The sequence below is a fragment of the Seriola dumerili genome, unplaced genomic scaffold, assembly GCF_002260705.1.
Source record: "Seriola dumerili isolate Sdu_G_001 unplaced genomic scaffold, Sdu_1.0 BDQW01000417.1, whole genome shotgun sequence".
NCBI classification, from domain to species: Eukaryota; Metazoa; Chordata; class Actinopteri; order Carangiformes; family Carangidae; genus Seriola; species Seriola dumerili.
This window is the reverse complement of record NW_019174672.1, coordinates 145,702-166,653: the sequence shown is the minus strand read 5'-3', so window position 1 is coordinate 166,653 and position 20,952 is coordinate 145,702. Positions and strand designations below refer to the sequence as shown.

At 49.9% G+C, this 20,952-nt stretch overlaps 1 protein-coding gene across 1 annotated transcript; it reads left to right on the top strand.

The window, feature by feature from the left end:
* Window positions 1–14: 14 nt before the first annotated feature.
* On the top strand, window positions 15–17,988 carry zfc3h1 (zinc finger C3H1-type containing). The gene is given in 36 exon segments (XM_022761615.1): window positions 15–733; window positions 2,717–3,127; window positions 3,233–3,423; window positions 3,503–3,941; window positions 4,017–4,228; window positions 4,395–4,518; window positions 4,703–4,797; window positions 4,914–5,105; window positions 5,218–5,379; window positions 5,667–5,804; window positions 6,420–6,538; window positions 6,623–6,772; window positions 7,040–7,214; window positions 7,301–7,429; window positions 8,076–8,723; window positions 10,529–10,638; window positions 11,056–11,187; window positions 11,281–11,402; window positions 11,552–11,653; window positions 11,738–11,820; window positions 11,822–11,866; window positions 12,149–12,312; window positions 12,460–12,646; window positions 12,744–12,938; window positions 13,033–13,270; window positions 13,362–13,467; window positions 13,844–14,042; window positions 14,538–14,632; window positions 14,749–14,856; window positions 15,525–15,629; window positions 15,706–15,868; window positions 15,981–16,081; window positions 16,297–16,398; window positions 16,809–16,848; window positions 17,146–17,208; window positions 17,559–17,988. Coding segments are annotated over 36 exon segments (6,303 nt in total). The 5' UTR covers window positions 15–192; the 3' UTR covers window positions 17,676–17,988.
* The last annotated feature ends 2,964 nt before the right edge of the window (window positions 17,989–20,952 follow it).

The window sequence follows — 20,952 nt, the reverse complement described above, 5'->3', positions numbered from 1 at the left end:
TCCAGCCTCGTAAAGTCTCGGGTTGTCTCGCGGTAGTTGACTAAGGGAATACGCGAAGAAGAAGCAGTCGGTGAGCTGACTATCAGGGCGGACCGGGTTCAAACCAACAGTTGTTTCAAACGGTAAAATGGACGTCGGGTCCACGTTCTGGTGAGTTCACGGTCCGCAGGCCGCTGCTGACTTCACTACAACATGGACGTAAACACGGTTAGTCGATCTCCCAGAGAGGAGGGGGAGCTCGAAGACGGAGAGATCTGCGATGATGAAACCGAGGAGAGTGTGCCATTCCGGCGGGGGGATGGTAACAGGCCGGGCGGCCGCGGGGCTCCTCCACCACGGACACGAAAACCCCACCAACACCCGCCAAACATGCTGCCACACATGGGCCACCAGCCGCCAGATTTCCGCATCCTGATGCCATACAACCTCGGACCTCATGGACACGGCCCTTTCCCCCCGGGCCACAGGCAGCAGTGCGGGCCGAGCGGGCCCGACCGGCCTCCCTCTCCTCTGCCGCTACCTCTGCCGCCGCCGCCGGGTCACGGTCCACACGGGGAGCCCAGCCCGCGGTCCAGCTTCTGGGAGCGGAGCCACGGCGCCCTCGGCAGGTTCAGGCACCGGTCCATGTCGAACTGTGGCCGCGGGGCCTGGAACCGAGGTAACAGACCTCCCCCTGGTCGTTACGGGCCCGGAGAGAGTCACAGCAACAGGACTGACTCTCCCTCGAGAAAACGTATCCTTCCCAGGTCTCTCTAACTGTTTTATCCGAGTGTAAGCAGCCGTCAGGGGACAGTGATTAGAGTCCACCAGAGGTCTGTGGGGGTTTGACAGGCCACACATGAACCTGGACTGGTGGGTCAGACCAGCACCAGCCACAGAGTGTAGACTAGTCTGACTTCAGGCTCATGGTTGGGCTCTGATAAAACAATAATCACTGCTTTGATAATCAATTAATTAATGACACTGATGTCAGCTTCTGATCAGTATGTCCAGATGTGAAAAGTTTGTGTTCAGTGGTTTTTGATCCTGAGCTGGTCTGATGTGACCAGCATGGGAAAGCTGTGAAATCTTATAATAATGAATATCTATAATAATCTCAGAATGAAGGTTTCATGAGTCTGAAGCAGTTTCAAACAGAGTCAGATTTTTAATGAAGTCCAAGTCTCAGTGTAAATGTGGTTTGTAAACTGCTCTGTTGTTGGAGAAAACAGTGAACGCACCATTGATTCACTTTAATAAACAGAATGAAGCTTTCCTGAATGTGAAACAGAGTAAGTGTCCGGGCTGTAGCTGATGCGTGAGGCTCATTATCACTGATGAATCACACACTGACTTCAGCCTCGTCATCATGAATCAAACAGATAAGGTGGAAAACACCAGCTCTTCGTCATCGTACAGATGATCAGCACATTAGATGATGATGAAAATAAACATTTTATCTGACACTGATCAGGTGAATTTAACCCCCATTGTCCCTGTGTGTTAATCTGTCAGGATAACACTTAAAGGGCCAGTTGTCCGTGTTAGATCACATGTAGGTCACACTGTGCAGCTGGACCTGTTAAAGCTGCTGTTGCTAAGGAAACGAAACCTAAAGTCGATGACGGTAACAGCTGAGTAAAACCAACTTCCTGTCTGTCGGCAGCGCGGTGGATCACTGCACAGAACAAGTTGAATAAATGCTTTCTGTCTTTTATGGAGGAGAAATTATTGGATAATCTGTTATTTTCTTTAAACCTACAGAGAGAAGTGAAACCTGTCACTTCCTTATTGAACAATAGTGTTTATAAGCCGCTCCGCTGCAAATATTTCAATTCACATATTTTGTGACAAATAATTTTCTGACATTTTACAGAATAAAAATAAAATGTGATCCATTAATAAATAAAATAATTGGTCAGATGATGCTAATCGTTATTTGAAGCCAGGTTTGAACAATTAATGGAAATATTATGGAAATCACAATGTGACCAGGTGAAATATCCAAATCACAGGAGCTGTGTTTTTTAGATGAAGGTAAAATGTGTCACAACAACAACAACAACAACAACAACAACAACAGACCATCACTGAAGCATCATGAAGCTGCAGACGCTCCGGTCTCTAGATATTTTCCACAGGGGAACATGTTTGTTTGGTACCAGATCCAACAACAATCACATCATCATCATTTTTCTTCCTCCACGCCAGCGACCGTCAGAGCGGCGGCCATTTTGTTTTCAGGTTGTCTGTACGTCCGTCTCCTTGTGGACACGATATCTCATTAACTCCTTCACGGAACAAAACATTCACTAGGACTCGGAGCTGAGCTAATTAGATTTGGGGGTCAAAGGTCACAGTGACCTCACAAAACAGTTTTGGCCTTGTGAACACCATACCTCCACAGCACCTGGAGGGAATCCTTCAGATTTGGCACAAATGTTCACTTGGACTCAAAAACAAACTGATTAGATTTTGGTGGTCAAAGGTCAAAGGTCAGTGTGACCTGACAAAACACTTTAACCATCACTCAAGCCTTCACAGCATCTCTGACCAACTTTCACACACATGTTTATGTTTTCTGTGACTCTGGATGAACAGGAAGTGATTCTATTTATATTTTTTAGTGAAAATGGAATGAAATGAAAAAACGTCGCTCCAACTAAGATCATGACTGACTTTGTGTTCATCATTGAGCTCTATGTGCAGCTGTTTCTCTTCCTTAACCCGGCCTCAGAGAAGCTGCTGGGCCGGACTCAGACCAGGAAAGCAGCTCACAGTGTTTCCAAACCTGAGAACAGTGTTGACGAGTCCTTCGAGGACTTGCTGTCCAAGTATAAACAGATTCAGCTGGAGCTGGAGTGCATCCGTAAAGAGGAGACCATGGCCCTGGAGCCCAAAGCCTCCCCCGTCAGAGAGGACACCCCAGACAACGCTGCCAGTATTACAGAGGCCAGACCGGCGCCAGAAGCGGCTCACAGTCCAGCGGGACCCGAGGATCCGTCGGAGCTGGAGAAGGCCGAGAGGAAAGTGTTCCAGGCGTTCAACATCAAACCTCTGCGTCAGAAACTGCCCACTCCCGTCAATCTGGACGAGCTGAAGAGGAAGTGGGCGGGGCAGGACGGAGGAGGCGGAGCTGTCAAAGAGGGTGAGTGTTTGTTCCTGTCGCGTTGTGACGCTGGAGTCACAGGTGTTGAAGCTCAGTGACGGGTTAGCACTCAGAGGTTTGAGCTCAGGTGTGGTGTGTTTACAGGTGAAGGAGAGGAGAAGATGGACGATGGAGGAGAGACGGAGCAGAAGCCGGAGGTGGAGGTGGAGGAGAAGACGTGTTTGTGCTGCAGCGAGGACACGGACAGAGACGAGAAGGACAAACCTAAAAAGACGTGTTCGTGTCGCAGAGAGTCGTCGGCCTCCAGCGAGGACTCCCTCATCTCTCCTGACAAGGTGGGGCCGGGACCGCCGGTGTGTTCAGTGACCTCTGTAAGAGTCTGTATGTTTAAACGTTGTGTGGCTGTGTGTTCAGCAGCCGGCGGTGAAGGTGGAGGAGGAGGAGCTGTCGGAGCTGCAGCTGCGTCTCCTCGCTCTGCAGTCGGCCAGTAAGAAGTGGCAGCAGAAGGAGCAGCAGGTGATGAAGAAGAGTAAAGACCGAATCACCAGAGCCGCCCAGGAGAAGAGCTCCGCCCCCGCAGCCGCTCCCCCCGGCAGGCAGAGGGTCACCACCAGGTCCGCCTCCTCCGCCACAGCTGCTGCTGCTGCTGCAGAGAGGAACAGAACCAGGTCCAAACCTCTGGAGAGGGACAGAGACAGGACCAAGGCTGGACCCAGACCTCCAGACAGAGACAGAGAGAGAGTCCCAGAGAGAGACAGACCAAAACAGAGTCCGAAACCTGGTCCCAAGTCTCTGCTGGAGAGAGGCAGGGCTGCAGGGAAACCCCACCCCAACAAGAAGATGATCAGTCCAGGTGAGAGGATCAGAACGGGTCAGACTGAGCCGGTCTTCACCTGCAGTCTCTAATCAGTGTCTCCTCTGCTCTCAGGCTCAGCCGCCAAGCAGGCGTTCAGGAAGCAGCAGCTGAGGACGTGGAAGCTGCAGCAGCAGAGGGAGCAGGAGGAGAAACGCCGCCAGGACGAGGAGGAGCGGCGAAAACGAGAGGACGAGATCCGGCGAATCCGAGACCTGTCCAACCAGGACGAGCAGTACAACCGCTTCATGAAGCTGGTGGGAGGGAAGATGAGGACGCGCAGTAAAGTGAGAGGCTCGTGTGTGTGTGTGTGTGTGTGTGCGTGCGTGCGTGTGTGTGTGTGTGTGTCTCATTGACTGATCAGTTTATTATCAGTTCATCTTAATCAATTTGTGCTTTGATCAATAAGAAAATGATGAAAAACAAAGTGACAGTTTGACATCTGTCCTTCAGTCCAGAGACCGTGAACACAGGAAGTCCACAGGTAAACAAGGCCTGGACGCCTCAGGGAACCTCTACCAGTACGACAACTACGACGAGGTGGCGATGGACACGGACAGTGAGACCAGTTCACCAGGTGAGGAGACAGAGCTCCGCCCTCCTTCACCTGTTCAGTCTTTATGTGACAGTCGCAGATAAACTGCACATTTCCATGATCTCACACCCAGAAATACACGAACCAGTCTCCTCACACATGATCCTCAACAGAACAGAACCAGGTCCAAACTGACAGTGACCATGTGACCTCTGTCTGTTTTCAGTCCCGTCTCCAACACACAACCCGTTCAGCGCCGACGACCCGGGATGTTTCCCTCAGGTGTCTCTGTACATGACGGACTCTGCTCAGTTCAGACTGGTACGTGTGTGTGTGTGTGTGTGTGTGTGTGTGTGTGTGTGTGTGTGTGTGTGTGTGTATAATGTCTTTTGTGACGTGTGTGTGAAGTAAACTCCATCTATCTTTCCCTCCCTCAGGATTTCTCTCAGCCCTTCCTCTCCCCCATGTTGTCCGGTGTCCCTCCCCCGCCTCCCCCTCTCCCCCCTCCACCAGACGAGTTGGAGCCTCCCCCCAAACCTCCCTTTGCCGATGAGGAAGAGGAGGAGGAGATGCTGCTGAGGGAGACCTGTCTGATGTCCATGGCCAACAAGAGGGTGGTGGCGCCCGAGGTGCGTTACTGACTGTGAACACTGGGTGGTGCTGTTGTTGTCCTTTGTATTTATATGACAGTGTCTGTGGATGATGATGATGATGGTGATGATGATGTATGTTTCCCTCCAGGAGAAGAGCTCCAGCGCTCCTCCCTCCCCGAGCCGTCAGCCTCCCGCAGGCGTCCAGCAGCCGCCCAGAGGAAACCTGAGCACCGTCAGTCTGAACACGGTGTCTCAGCCACGAGCCAACAAGTTCACCAGAGGTCATCACGCCCCCAGAGCGCCGCTGGTGGTAAGACCCTGAGAAAGACGTGCTCCTGTAACACGCCTCCTCACTGTGTAGTAACACCTGCAGTAACAGGTCAGGTGATCAGATCTCACCTCCTCACGACATGCGTCGTTTCTGTCAGAGATCAGCTGATCAGACTTTATTATATACATATAATCTTATTTTATATATATAATACTAGATTAGATACAGCGTCTCACACACACACACACACACACACACACACTCACACACACACACACACACACACAGCCTCATGATGTCAGCGTTATCTGCTCTGTTCTCTGCAGCTGCCCAGACACAAGTCCGTGGTGGTTTCTCTCAACGACTCTGACGACAGCGACTCGGACCTGGACGCCTGCAGCTCCACACAGGCCGTGTTCGGAGGACTGGAGTTCATGATCAAAGAAGCCAGGAGGAGCGTGGAGGTGGGGCTCTGCACCTGCTGGAACACGACCATACAATTAGAACATTCACTCAAGACAGGCGGGGATACAGGTGTTACAGTCACCTGATCGTCGTCATTTAGTCCAAAACGTGAGAGTGAAAGGAGGAGGAGCTTCAGTCACATGGTTTCTACTGGTTCTGTAGCTCAAAGTTCAGACAACGAGAGACCATCAACAGTTCTGGTCCCGGTTGATTCACTCAGTTATTGTGTCTTTAAATCACAAACTCGTGTTAATGAAGAGGTCAGCTGATCACTGGCTGATTTTCCCGCCTCACACAGGTAGGTGTTGTCCTGTGTGAGGACGAGCAGATCTCAATGTAAACACACTGAACAGCAGGAAAGATGCAGATCAATAAAATCTAATCTTGTCTCTTAATGAAGGTTTTAATGATCTTAATGAGTCAAGAACGAAACTTGATTTTACAAAAGGTCCAGGTTAGTGATTTGTCCAGTGGAATCAATTAAAACAAGAGAAGACAAAACAAAGACGCTGACTAATTAATCAAATCAAAGAGAAGTAAAACATCCTCTGATGGATGGAGGATCACCTGCTCTGTGTCTGTGTTGATTCGTGATTTGAACCTGTCGTTTCCAGGCTGCGAAGCCTAAAGGAGCCTCCGGATCGGAGAAAGAGAACAACCCGGTCAGGACTCCTGAGGCGCTCCCAGAGGCCAAGAAGGCCGAGTACCGTCTGCTCAAAGAGGAAATCGCCAGGTACCAAGATTTCAATCAAATACTGTCATTAACACAGAGAGAGATCAGCCGTCGTTAGACTAACGAGTGACATGGTTGGTGCAGCAGGGAGAAGCAGAAGATGCTGAAGGATCACAGTCCGAGTCCTCGGAGCTCCGCCTCCCCGGCCGGCTCCGAGTCTGTGCTGGATTCATCGGGGAAAAGTGCTGCAGAGGTGAAGCTGAGTGAGGCCGAGCAGAGACTCAACAAGAACAGGTGAGCGACACTGAACCACGAACACCACGTCACACAGCACGAGTTCACACGTTTGGAAACGTGTTGAGCCGTCTGCACCTTTTATCACCTGATCCGTGGACGTACGGTCGGGACATGTCCTTACAACTTTACATTATTACATCGTTGTTGTTTTGTTATCGGGAGGGTTGTTGTGTCCCTAACGATGCCGAGACCAAACCTACGCCATGATCTGATCAGAGAACCAGGTGTCAAAGTGTCGGACTGTGACTCTCACCTGCTTCACAGGGAGCTGCTGCAGAGAGACGAGGCCGTGCTCAGACATCTGCTCCAGCAGGAGCTGAAGAAGAGAGAGTCTCTGAAGGCCGCTGAGGCCAAAGTGGCCAAACTGAGAGAGCAGCTCCAGGCCTCAGACAAGATCGTCAGCGCCAACAAGACGCTGCTGAAGAAGCTGCAGGAACAGGTGAACCGCAGAGGGCCACGCCCACAGCCGCCGTTCACTTCAGTGTGTGGTCTGTACCTCAGTCTGACCTCTGCTGCTCTGTGCAGGTGCATCGTGTCGAACACAGAGTGTCCATAAAGAAGAGTCTGGCTGTCAGGCTGGAGCAGGAGCTGGCTCAGGCGCAGCTCGCTGCTGGAAGAGGATCCAAGCGCAGAACAGACAACCACACCAACCTGGTGAGGAACACACCTGAGCTACTCTGCTGCCCTCCCGGGGAACAGGCAGACATTTCAGCAGCAACCAACCTGCTGATTGTTTCTTCATTAATTCAGCTTTTACTGCATGAAATGTCCAAACTGACACCTCATATATAAATATTCAGTTTGTAACGAGAGAAAACAGGAAAACAAACTGACATTTTAGAGATTGCTACTAATGCTAATGCTACTGCTACTACTTCTAATAATGATAATAGTAAGTAGGTGAGGAGCTCATGAAGTGTTGGTTAATGTGTCATTCACAGTGATTTAAGCCTCAAACTGGTTTTAACTTGTGGAGAGTGCTGTGTGAACACAGGTGACTGCACTCCAGGTAAACAACAACGTACATAAATAATACTGTGTAGAAGATGCTCCTCTGCAAATATTCAGACGTCCTTTGTGACTGAACAACAGTCACAGCTCCACTCACGCACAGAAAAGTGAACTGAGAGAGATGACACAGGCATGAACTCATCAGATGTACAGGGCTTCACATGTGTGCATAATGAGCGTGTAATGAGGCTGTAACTTGGACTGTGTGTGTGTGTGTGTGTGTGTGTGTGTGTGTGTGTGTGTGTGTGTGTGTGTGGTCCTGACTATTTGAATCTTTGTGTCCTCTCAGCCCAGTAAGCTGCAGCGTGTGGACGGCGCTCCTCGCGGCTCAGAGCGTCACTTTGCAGAGCTGATTGCTCAGAAGCAGCGGCTGCAGCAGCTGGAGTCTGAATACGCCCTCAAGATCCAGAAGCTGAAGGAGGCTCAGGCCCTGCGCAACAAAGGAGCGACACCAGAGCCGCCTGCAGAGCCGCCAGTACGAGCTTCCACCCCCCCTGACCCTCAGATCCAGATCCCACACCCCTCCCCCTCCAGCCCCTTCCCTCTGCCCCAGCCCTCCCTGCACGACCTCACCCAGGACAAACTCACCCTGGACAGCGAAGATGTCGCTGAGGCCGAAGATCACGAATCAGAACCTGCAACGGCAGCGGCTCCTGCCCCCGCTGCTAAAGGCCCCCGCCGACACTCCCTCCGTCAGTCCAGCAGCTCCTTCACCAAACCCAACCTGGAGCAGCTGAGCTCCACTCCAGCCAAAGACAGCAGCACCGCCAAACCCGCCAAGACCGCAACCAGCTCCGAGGCTCCCGCAGAGATGTTTGCAGGTCTGGACCTGGACGCTCTGAAGCTGAGGTACCAGCAGCAGGCCCGGCTGGGAGAGCTGCTGCTGACGGAGCTGCAGAACCTGGAGGAAAACGATGACCGCCCCCCAACTGGACAGGTGACACCAGAACTTTTATTTTTTTATTTTTTGACTCATAGAATACAAACAGAAGAAACTAAACCAAAGTTACATGATACTAATATGAAACCAGTCCTACACCAATGTAACCTTCAATCAGTATCAGCCTAAAGTCCTGGTGATATGCTTGAACTTCATCTGGGCTCCAACACAAATATCATTCAGTGGTAGAAAACACACACTGAAGTAAAACATTCATTACTCTGTGTTTGTTTTATTCATCTGAAAAATGTCAGAAAATAGTGAAAACTTGTTCGTTATCATTTCTACCAGATGTTGAAATTTCTTGTTTTGTCCAACAAACATCAAGAACCTGAAGAGCTTCAGTTCACTGTGATTTATGACGAAGTAAAGCATCAGATCCTCACGTTTGGAAACAGCAAATTTAGATTAAATGACTGTTGGTGGTTATGTGATTATCAAAGTAGTTGCTGATTAATAATCAGTTGATGGTTTAATCATTGCAGCTCTGTTTGAAACTGAGAAACAGATTGTTTTGATCTCGATGTGAAAACGTAAAAATGGTCGCATCATGAGCAGCAGCAGAGACGCTTCAGAACAACATCACACGTCTGTTTTTATATGTGGAACAAGTTGAGAATAAAAAGTTTTAGCTTTATGGATGATGGATGGTGGTTGATGGATTGTGGATGGTGGTTGATGGATGGTGGTTGATGGATTGTGGATGGTGGATGGTGGTTGATGGATTGTGGACGGTGGTTGATGGTTGGTGGTTGATGGTTGATGGACGGTGGTTGATGGATGGTGGATGATGGATTGTGGATGGTGGTTGATGGATGGTGGACGGTGGTTGATGGATGGTGGACGGTGGTTGATGGTTGGTGGTTGCTGGTTGATGGACGGTGGTTGATGGATGGTGGACGGTGGTTGATGGTTGGTGGTTGCTGGTTGATGGACGGTGGTTGATGGATGGTGGACGGTGGTTGATGGTTGGTGGTTGCTGGTTGATGGACGGTGGTTGATGGATGGTGGACGGTGGTTGATGGTTGGTGGTTGCTGGTTGATGGACGGTGGTTGATGGATGGTGGACGGTGGTTGATGGTTGGTGGTTGCTGGTTGATGGACGGTGGTTGATGGATGGTGGACGGTGGTTGATGGTTGGTGGTTGCTGGTTGATGGACGGTGGTTGATGGATGGTGGACGGTGGTTGATGGTTGGTGGTTGCTGGTTGATGGACGGTGGTTGATGGATGGTGGACGGTGGTTGATGGTTGGTGGTTGCTGGTTGATGGACGGTGGTTGATGGATGGTGGACGGTGGTTGATGGTTGGTGGTTGCTGGTTGATGGACGGTGGTTGATGGATGGTGGACGGTGGTTGATGGTTGGTGGTTGCTGGTTGATGGACGGTGGTTGATGGATGGTGGACGGTGGTTGATGGTTGGTGGTTGATGGTTGGTGGACGGGGGTTGATGGATGGTGGATGATGGATTGTCGATGGTGGTTGATGGATGGTGGACGATGGATGATGGATGGTGGTTGATGGTTGGTGGTTGATGGATGGTGGACGGTGGATGGTGGACGGTGGATGGTGGTTGATGGATGGTGGTTGATGGATTGTGGATGGTGGTTGATGGTTGGTGGTTGATGGATGGTGGACGGTGGATGGTGGACGGTGGATGGTGGTTGATGGATGGTGTTGGTGGTGACCGGTGGATTGTGGACGGTGGTTGATGGATGGTGGACGGTGGTTGATAGATGGTGGACGGTGGTTGATGGGGGTTCCCACACTAACGCCTGCTGTCTGGGTCTCTGTCTCTGTGCAGGTGCTTCCAGTGGAGATGGAGGCAACAACAAGTCAGTCAGGAAGCTCGGAGCTGAGACCTGTTCCCTTTGGAGCGTATCACAGCCCTCTGCTGGTCTTCAGATCATACAGGTAGACTCCACATCAACACACTGAAAACTGACTTTACAGCTCCAATAAAAAGTAATTGACCCTCCTGATGTTTTACTGTTTTATGGCCGTGAATCAAAGCAGATTTAATGTGGATCTTCTGACACAGATTAACAGAAAAAGAGCCTTTAATGTCAAAGTGAAAACAGATCTCTGTATAATTACTAACATGTTTGCAGAAGTAATAAGACTGAGCTAACTCCTCACAGCTGCAGTGAACTGGAGTCAGAAGTCACATCATCAGTGACACTGTGTGTGGTCAGAGGTGTCAGCTGGTTGTCCTGTAAATACCTCTGCAGTATGAATACAGGTGTATGTGGAGGGTCCAGCCCAGAGAGAGTCACCATGAAGACAGAAACACTGAAAAACAACCGTGTGTGTGTGTGTTGTCTCTGCCAGGTTCAGTCCGTATTACAGGACCAAGGAGAAGTTATCACTGAGCTCCGTGACATACAGCAACAGCCTTGAACCCAGGAAGTGTTTCTGCCGCTTCGACCTCACAGGAACCTGCAACGACGACGACTGCAGATGGTGAGAATCATCACGACCGACTGATTTCACTCTGACAACCTGCTGCTGTCTCCTCTGTGTTTAATGTCTGCGTCCTCTCCCTCTGCACCGCAGGCAGCACATGAGAAACTGCACTCTGACTGGAAACCAGCTCTTCCAGGACATCCTGTCGTACAACCTGTCTCTGATTGGCTGCTCTGACAGCAGCTCGGACGATGACATCAGTGTTGCCACAGGTGAGAGAGAAGCATTTCCTCTCTACACTGGTGTATCCACAGACTGCTGTCTGAAATGTTTTGTCCTCTGAAGTAGACTCCAGTCAGACTCCGGTCAGACTCCGGTCAGACTCCGGCTGCTGGTTTTATATGTTCTGCCTGTTTTGTAGAGAAATACATGAAGAAGCTGTTTGGCACAAACAAAGGTCGTATGGGCGTCGACCAGAAGGCCGTCCTCCTCGTCAGCAAAGTGAACGAAAGCAAACGACACGGTGAGTCATCTTCTCTCTGAACGCTCTCGTCACCACGGAAACTGTTTCCAGACGTCTGACTTCTGGTCCGGTCTCGTTCTCCAGTTCCTCCCTTCACCACCTGTAAAGACGTGAGGAGGTGGAGGCCCAAGCCGTCGGCTCAGAGCGGCCTCAGCCCCGAGGACGACGGCGAGCACGAGGCCGCAGGCGGAAGCGTCACAGCTGGAGGATACGGTGAGGACGAGGGTCACTGAGGGTTTAATAAAATACTTTATCAGCTTCTTCCAGACAAACTCCTGCTTCGCCTCCATGTTGTCCATTCTCCCTCAGATATAATTCTCCCTCCGTCCGTCTCCCGCTCTGTCTGAATGTACGAGGCTGACTTTCATAGAAACATGAAATGATTCTGACCAGGATCAGTTCTACAGTTTCAGCTCCTGAACATCTGGATGTTTTATGATGAACAGCTGGAGATAAATCCCTCATGTTTGTGTCTGCGCAGACGACTGCTGTAAGACCAGCCTGTCTGCGTTAGACGTGTGTGTCACATCAGAGGACAAGCGTTACTTCATCAGCGAGACGGACGACATATCAAACCTGGAGACCAGCGTCCTGGAGAGTCCTCGAGACACTCAGCTGTGGATCAAACTCGCCTTCAAGTACCTCAGTCAGAATGAGACGTACGTCACTGAGCCACCAGCTGATTCAGTCTGTCCTTCCACTTCTTTATACGAGGGTTTAATGTGTGTGTGTGTGTGTGTGTGTGTGTGTGTGTGTGTGTGTGTGTGTGTGTGTGTGTGTGTGTGTGTGCGCGTGTGCGTGCGCAGGTCTGCAGCAGAGTGTTTGGAAGCCGCTCTGAACACGCTGTCTCGTGCTCTGGAGAGTAACTGTGACAACCCGGAGGTGTGGAGCCACTACCTGTCCCTGTTCTCCAGGCGAGGCAGCAGGGAGGAGGTCCAGGAGATGTGTGAGATGGCTGTGGAGCACGCGCCCGACTACAGAGTGTGGTGGAACGTGAGTCCTCAGACCTGCTCTGAACACCCATCACAGTTTATTCATGTACATTTCTTCTCATCGTGGGAAAATGTGTCGTGTGACGTTGTTGCTGCAGTATTTGAACCTGGAGAGCTCGTTCGAGGGGAAGGACTACGTGTGCGATCGTCTGCTGCAGTTTCTCGTCACAGAGGCGTCACCGTCTTCAGGCGTCACGGACAAACTGTCCTTCCAGCTGATGGAGTCTCTGCTCTACAGAGTTCACCTCAACCTGTTCACGGGCAGGATGGAGAGCGCTCTGGCCATTTTACAGGTAGAGATACTTTCCCCTGATCCTTCCGGCTCATGGCACATTAACTGATCCAGAACCAGCTGCTAACATCACGGATCTGTGTTTGCTTTGGCAGAACGCCTTGAAGTCAGCCCATGACAGGAGCATCGCCGATCACCTGACAGCCAGAGACCGGGCCTTGGTCTGGCTCTCCTACATCCACCTGACGGAGTTCGACCGGCTGCCGTCCGGCCCGTACGACCCGGCGGAGTCCGGTCCGTCCAGACTGGTCAGCAGAGAGTCCTTCCTGCTGCCGTGGAAGACGCCGCAGGACGTCAGCACGCCGCTCGACATCCTCATCGCTCTCTTCCAAGGTACAGAAGCCGACACCAGAGGAAACGCTTCGGGTTCAGGTCTTAGTTCGACTCTGTGGTCTCTGACTCTCTGACGTGGTTTCTCCCTCAGACGCCGTCCACCAGTGCAGCGACGAGTCTCTGTCTCCGAGCGAGAGGACGCTGGCCTGTCTGCCTCTCCACACCAACCTCATCTTCCTCTACAGACTGCTGCAGAGGTGAGTGAGGAGGACTCACCTGCTTCTACTGAGCTCATGAAGCTCATGATGTCACCAGGTGTCTGTGGGAGGAGCTTGTTTCTTGCAGCTTAAAACCGTTAAAACGTGTTGATTAATGGACAGAAGCTCAAACAGTTCAACAGTTTGTAAGAAGCTGATATTTCGTGAGGCGTCCCGGTGGCCAGGTGTTTAGGGCGTGCTGAACTCTCTCTCCTGTATTTCCTGTCTGTCTCCGCTCTCTCTGTCAAAATAAAGGCGTGGAACAGTAAGTCGATGATGTGTTGTTTGGAGCGGTGAGGTCACAATGTGAACAGCGTCTTGTCGACCGTCTTCAGCTCTGTATGAAGATGCCAGTGTTGTTGTCGTGTCCCTGCAGGTACGACGAGGGCGTCGTCCTGTGTGAGTCTCTGCTGGAGGCGTGTCCTGAGTCCTGCGCGCTGCGAGACGCTCTGGCCGACCTCCACATCAGGAAGGGAGACGGCGATCAGGCGGTCAGCATGTGGCTCCACGCTCTGGCCGAGTGTCCCAACAACGCAGAGGTCTTCTATCACTCCTGCAAGTTCCTCATGTCCCAGGTGAGCTCAGGTGTTCACCTGGTTTTTGTATTCGCTCGCGCCGGCGTCAGTCAGAGCGGCAGCCATTTTGTTTTCATTTTGTCTCCTTCTCATGGACACGATGTCTCAGTGACGCCTTGAAGCAACTTCTTCAGATTTGGCAGAAACATTCACCAGGACTCAAGGACGAACTGATTAGACTTTGGTGGTCAAAGGTCAAAGGTCAAGGTCACGATGACCTCACAAAACACTTTTTTATCCATTACTCAAGACGTCACACACGGTTCATATTCTCTCTGACTCTGGATGAACAGGATGTGACCTGGAACTAGTCTGAGTGGCGGAGGGATACGACCATATTTATACAGTGAAACTCGTGTTGACGAGAAACACAAACGTATTTTTCCACCAGAAACGTCCGTCATGAGAAAAGAAAAAAGACTGTTGATTTAACATGATGAAACATGTTGTTGTCTCTGATCACACCAGTTCATGTCGGTGTTTCCCGCTCCACAGGAGAAGTCGAGCGCCGTGGTTCCTCTGTTCCGAGGCTTCGTCCTGTCTCTGTGTGACGACGAACATGGGCAGAAGAAGCCGGAGGACGTTCTGCGGTACATCGTGAAGCTCTGACACTCGGACAGACACAGATCAAGCAGTAGAATGATACGTGGCGGCAGCCGTGTTACGACCTCAGACCAGTTACAGTCTGTTTTTTCTCTTCCATCAGTCACATCCTGGGTTTCCCCACCGAGGAGCTGCTGCGAGGCCCCGTCATCAAGAAGGATCTTCAGGAGCAGCTCAGTCAGCAGACGCCTCACCTCCACCTCATTCACTGGTGTGTGTTTCCTGTTACTGCCCCAGATTCTCCCGCTCGTCTCTGAGGAGCCAACCTTAATATACATAAAAATATATTTATAATATAAATAAATATATTTATTAGTTCATGAATAAATATTAGAAAAACAATGTGAAGGTTTTTAACAGTGAGAACGTTTCCTTTTCCTGTTAGCTAAATGATTAGCTTAGCCGTTTAGCTTCTCCTGTTAGCCTCTCTGTGACAGGGCGTCAGTGCTGGTAAAAACCAGGCTAAACAATCCCATTGGCCATGGGCTGTAACAAGCTCTCTGATTGGTTGGAGAGCTGACTAGTGGGTTTTACATTGAATCCTTTTTGTACAGTAACGTAGAAACTCCTCGGACGTCGTGTAGAAGAAAATCATTTTATCATCAACTCATTTTAGAGTCAGTGGATCAGTGTGATCAGTTTGTAGTGACAGATGAATCTATACTGAGCTGCTTCAGTGTGACATCACTTCCTCTCTGATGTCCCTCCAGAATAAAGCTCCAGAGAAACAGAGTCTGCAGAACAGTTTCACAGTAAAACATCATGATACACTGCAGACAGGAAGTGATCACAGCTGATCTCTGGCCGGCGTTCTGTTGTTGGTTCTGTAGAGAACATGTTCTGTGTAGGTCCCTCAGGTGACTGTGTTGTGTTGTTCAGTCGCTGGCAGTGGCTTCACGGCTCAGCGGAGGACACGGTGGACGCCTTTGAGAGAGCGCTGGGATCGGCCATGCAGCTGGACGAGCTTCACAAACTGTGGATGGAGTGAGTTATCGATCAGTCGCCAATCAATATCATTAATCATGATGTACTGTAGATGAACACGGCCCTCCCTCCTCAGTTACCTGGTGTTCAGCAGCAGTCAGCTGACTCGTGGTCCCACCAGCTCTCAGTCCAGACTGATCTCAGACCTGGTGCAGCGCTGCCTGAGCACCGTCCCGTCTCGACTGGAGGTTCCCTTCAACCCCGCAGAGTTCTGGAGCTGCTACCGCTTCCACAACAAGGTCCGCCCCCCCCCCCAGGTCAAAGCGTTGTACTCCCACACTGTCAGGACGCTGCCTTGCTCATGAGCACCTGGTCACTGTTGACCTTTGTCTCTGTTCACTGGATCCTCAGGTGGTGTCTTTCTACCTGAGCTGCCTGCCCCAGTCCCAGCATGCACTGGTGCTGGAGAGACTGAGATACGCCATGCCCAACAACACTGAGCTGGGCCTGAGGTACACACACACACACACACACACACACACACACACACACACACACACAGAGACACACACACATACACACACTGATGACTGTGTTTTAAAAACAGTGTTAGCTAATAAACATCTGCAGCACAGACGGACAGACAGACAAACAGATAGGACAGACAGACAAAGGACAGACAGACAAGTCTCTGAGACAGCAGTGTCAGTGCTGTGTGTGTGTCCAGGTTGCTGCGTCAGGAGTGGCAGGACGGGAACATGGAACACCTGAAGTTCCAGTCCAGGATGTTGAGCAGCAACTGTCCCAGGAGTGTGTCCAGCTGGAGGATGTGAGTACCTGAGACCGCTCCACGTCTTCAGTGACTGTCAGTGTCTCCCTCACGCCTGACGGAACTAAAAACGTTCACCTGGACTCGAGGATGAACTGATTAGAATTTGGTGGCTAATGGTCAAAGTTCAAAGGTCACGGTCACGGTGACCTCACAAAACGTGATTTTGGGTTTGTGAACTCCTGGAGAGAATCACTTCACACTCGGTACAAACATTCATGACTCCAGAGCTCGAGACTTCACAGCAGCTATGACAAACTTTCACACAGATGGTTCATATCTTGTGTGACTCTGGACGAACAGGAAGTGACCTGGGACTAGTCTGAGTGGCGGAGGGATACGACCACGAGGAGGAGGTCGTAGTGAGTGTTTGCCGAGTGAGGCTGACGTGTGTCTCTCTCTCTCTGCAGAGCGATAGCTGTGGAGAGGGAGCTGAAGGAGCGATCGGAGGTGAGTCAGTGATGGAGGGATGAGTGAGTGAACGGGTCTTCTTCTCTTGTAAAAACGCGGCGTGAGTCAGAACCTGCTGCGGCCTGTTGATGATCACTTCCTGTCTCTGGCTCTCTCTGCAGGCTCTGTATCAGCGTCACAGTAATGTGTAGCTTAACCTCTGACCTCATCCCACACTGTGTGTCTGTCCTCGTCCTGTTGAACTGATGCTCCTGCTGTTTGTTTGTTTGTTTGTTTTTGTTTGTTTGTTTGTTTGTTTTTTCTCCCCTCTTTTATTTGATTGTTTTGTTTTTGTAGGTGAGACTTCTCTATCAGCAGGCGCTCCAAAACCTCCCACTGTGTGCTGCCCTGTGGAAAGATGTAATTCACCCCTTCACTTTCTCTAACACACACACACACACACACACACACGCACGCACGCACGCTGTCACCTCACCTGTCTCAGTCACACCTGGTCTGACTGGTACAGGTGTACCTGACGAACACCTGTGTGTCAGGTTCACCTGTATGGAGTCTGGACTGAAGCAGGTGAAGTGACGGGTGGAAACTGTCTCTTTCTCTTGTTTATATCACACCTGTATACACGCATGTTCACCTGAGCCCCCTCATCCCCCCCATCTCCTCTCTCTCCTTCCCCTCTTTCCCCTCTCTTAATGTCTGCCCCCCCTCCTCTCCCTCTCTCTCCTCCACCCCCCCGTCTCCCCCTCCAGCGGCTGCTGTTTGAAGCGGCAGAAGGCGGAGCCTCAGAGCGGCTCAGGCGGTTGGTGGACTGGTGTCAGCAGGTGGGAGTGAGTTTAGTCGGTCGAGTTCAGACTGAAGATCACTGACGTCTTTGGCTCCGCCCCCTCTACCTCAGACTACACCTGTACTGTTCTCCCCCCCGACAATAACAAAGCAGCTGATTGGCTGCAGATGATTGAGTGAGAGCAGACAATCAGACGAGGTAAGACAGACGTCCCCCCCTCCGCCTCCCCCAGGACTCCTCGGAGGCCCCCCCTCCCTCCAGTGTCCACATGTGGACAGCTAATGTCCGTCTCACCTGTACGTAAGTATCGAGCTGCTGAGTGACAGTGTCTCACTTCATGTCCTTCTGTTTCTCTCACTTTCATTTGGATTCATCTCCCTCCTTTTGTTTTAAGTTCCCTGAGGGGGGGGTGGGGGCGGGGCCGTTAGGTGGGACGGACCGTGACATCTCACTGTGGTGTTTTGGACCCCCCCCCCCCAGTGTGTGTTTTAAAGGATGCCCCCTCCGCCACCCCCCTCCCTCCCTCCTGTAGTGATGCTGCATTGTCTTTTCTTTGTGTCCCAGAGGAAAAACAAGACTTTTATTTTGTTAAAACTGATCAAACTGATTATTGATCTGATTATTGATCTGGCTGCGGCCTGGGTAGTATTTTCTATTTGGCTGAGAGAGAGAGAGAAAGAGAGAGAGAGAGAGAGAGAGAGAGAGAGAGACTGCCACAGAGACTGATCCTCGCCGAGTCCAGCTCCGGGACGTCCTGTAGAGACAGTCAGGACTCGGTCACATGACCTCATGTGCAATTTGTCTTTTTTCTTTTTGTCAAAATTCTGCCACAGAATCATTAAAGAGTATTGATTATTGATTAGCAAGGAGAGGAGACAAAGTCCTTCACTGTGTTTTTTACATGTTGGATTCAAATGTTATTAAATTATTTTCTAAAGAAACTCGAATGTCTCCTGAGTGTTTATTGTGTCTTATTATTGATCTGTTGATTCTTTCTGATCGATTGTTCAGTCAGCAGGGAGAAATGCCCTTCACAATAAGAGCATGTCACATCAAACTGAGAAAAACAGAGAAAATTAGACTTTTCAGAGGATAATTATGTAAAAATTATAAACTTTATTTCTATAGCACTTTTCTTATCAAAGTCACAAAGAGCTTCCAGAAAGAAAAAGGGGAATTAGAAACAAAAACAAACATAAAACAGAAGTAAGTTACATGAAAATAAAAATGAAAGTAACTCACTAAATAAGTGAGTTTTAATCAATGAATTTTTCAGCTTCTTGTTTCAACACTTACATTTCTGTATTTTAAAAGTTTCATGTGATTATGAAACACCAGCTGAAAAAAGCTGAATCTCTGCCGGACAGAGTTAAAATCACAAATATTAAGAAAACCATAAATGTTTCAAATGATAATTAGTCTCACTTAATGATTAACAGATAAAACAACAAAGAGATGAAACGATATCAAAGGTGTTTATTCTAGATCCTAATGAAGAAAATAGAACTTTGACTTTTACTGTTCGAAACACTTTGTGTGTGTGTCAGAGAGAACACTGATCCAGGATCAGTCTGAAGCTGATACTTGTATTGATCATCACTGAAGACTGATTGGTTCCTTCTCCTTCAGTCAGGATAATGTTACTTTTATTTCTCGAATCCTTTATTATTCAAAACATTTTCTATTTCATCTTATTAACGTTTTAAACTTTGAAGACGGAGGAAAATGAAAACGTCTGAAATCAGATTCAGAAGGACGAAACTTAATTATATAAACAACAACAACAAAGAAAACGACAGCAATAACATCTTTAAAAACAGCTTTATTAATGGTTCATTGATCAGTTATTAATGGTTCATTGATCAGTTATCACTTATTATCTTCCAGGACGACACTTTGTCTTTTTAAAACTTAAATTAATTAAGGAGCTGTCACCTCGTCATCAGCTCTACAATCATAAAATCATGAATAAATCATTAATTAAAGGTTCAACAGTCGTCCATCAGGTCCAGATGTTCTGCAGATGTTTAACAGAGGTGATCAATTAAGTGATTAAAGACAGAGTGGTGCTGAGGTATGAATCAATAATGAAGCTGTTAATTAACTGTAACCGACTCTGGGTTGTTTGATTCCCCTCACATGAAGGTGAAGAGGTTCAGGACTGAAAGCTCCTGCAGTAAGAAACCCTTTACAGTGACTCGCTGAGCCGTGGAGCGAGGACCAGGTGGATCAGAGGGTCCACACAGCAGGACAGAGACCAGAGGACGAGCTCCGCACATGTGGAAACATCTGGACTGAGGAGGGGGAGGAGGGAGGCAGAGGAGCACAGCAGGCTGTGTGTGAGGACGGTCAGAGATACAGGATCCTGAGGGGGGAGACGGGGGGGACGGGGGATGTGGGTGAGGACCATGAACAGGAAGCAGAAGGTGTTGAAGAGGACCAGAGCAGAGCTGTGAGTCCAGAGACCCGTCTCCATGACAACCAGGGTCAGAGCGATGCTGCAGCACACCACACAGCTGATCTGAAGACAGCTCCGGGTCCTGGTGTTACCCCCCACCACGGCCCCCACCATGACGAACACACACACCTCAGACAACAGGGAGGACAGGAACAGTCCCGGTCCCGGATCCTGGACGAGGCCCGATCCACAGAGACCCGCCAGGAGGCGGAGCCAGAAGAGGACAGAGGGGAGGCGGGGGGAGGAGGAGGAGGAGGGGGGAGGTGCGGGGGCCGAGGGGAGGAGGAGGGTGGAGAGAAGGACCAGCAGGTTGAAGACGACGGAGACGATGAAGATGAAGTGAAGAGAGTCCAGACAACAGGTGGACAGACCTGCAGGTGGAGACAGGTGAGACATTTAGACCAGGTGTCTCTCAGCTGACGACGAGTTTCATTTAGATATGATTAAAAACTTCAATTATAAACAAACAAACAAACAAACAAACAAACAAACAATCTGCTTCATTTGATTCTAGTTCTATTGCACCATATCATCCTCTCTCTCTCTGTCTCTCTCTCTCTCTCTCTCTCTCTCTCTGTCTCTCTCTCTCTCTCTGTCTCTCTCTCTCTGTCTCTCTCTGTCTCTCTCTCTGTCTCTCTCTGTCTCTCTTCAAATTTTTTAACTTCAACTGCCTGGTCTGTCACTTTTCAGTGTCCCTAACCCTGACCGACACAAAGGACTGTGGGTAATGTCTCAGACTAGATGTGAGTCTTCTTACTGCTGCTGTCCTCAGTGTCCTCAGTGTCCTCCAGGGTCAAGGACTGGACACAGTGAAGAAACACGCAGCAGCAGAAATTCACCTGCAGCTCTGAAACTCTGAAAGACGGAGAGAGAGAGAGAGAGAGAGAGAGAGAGAGAGAGA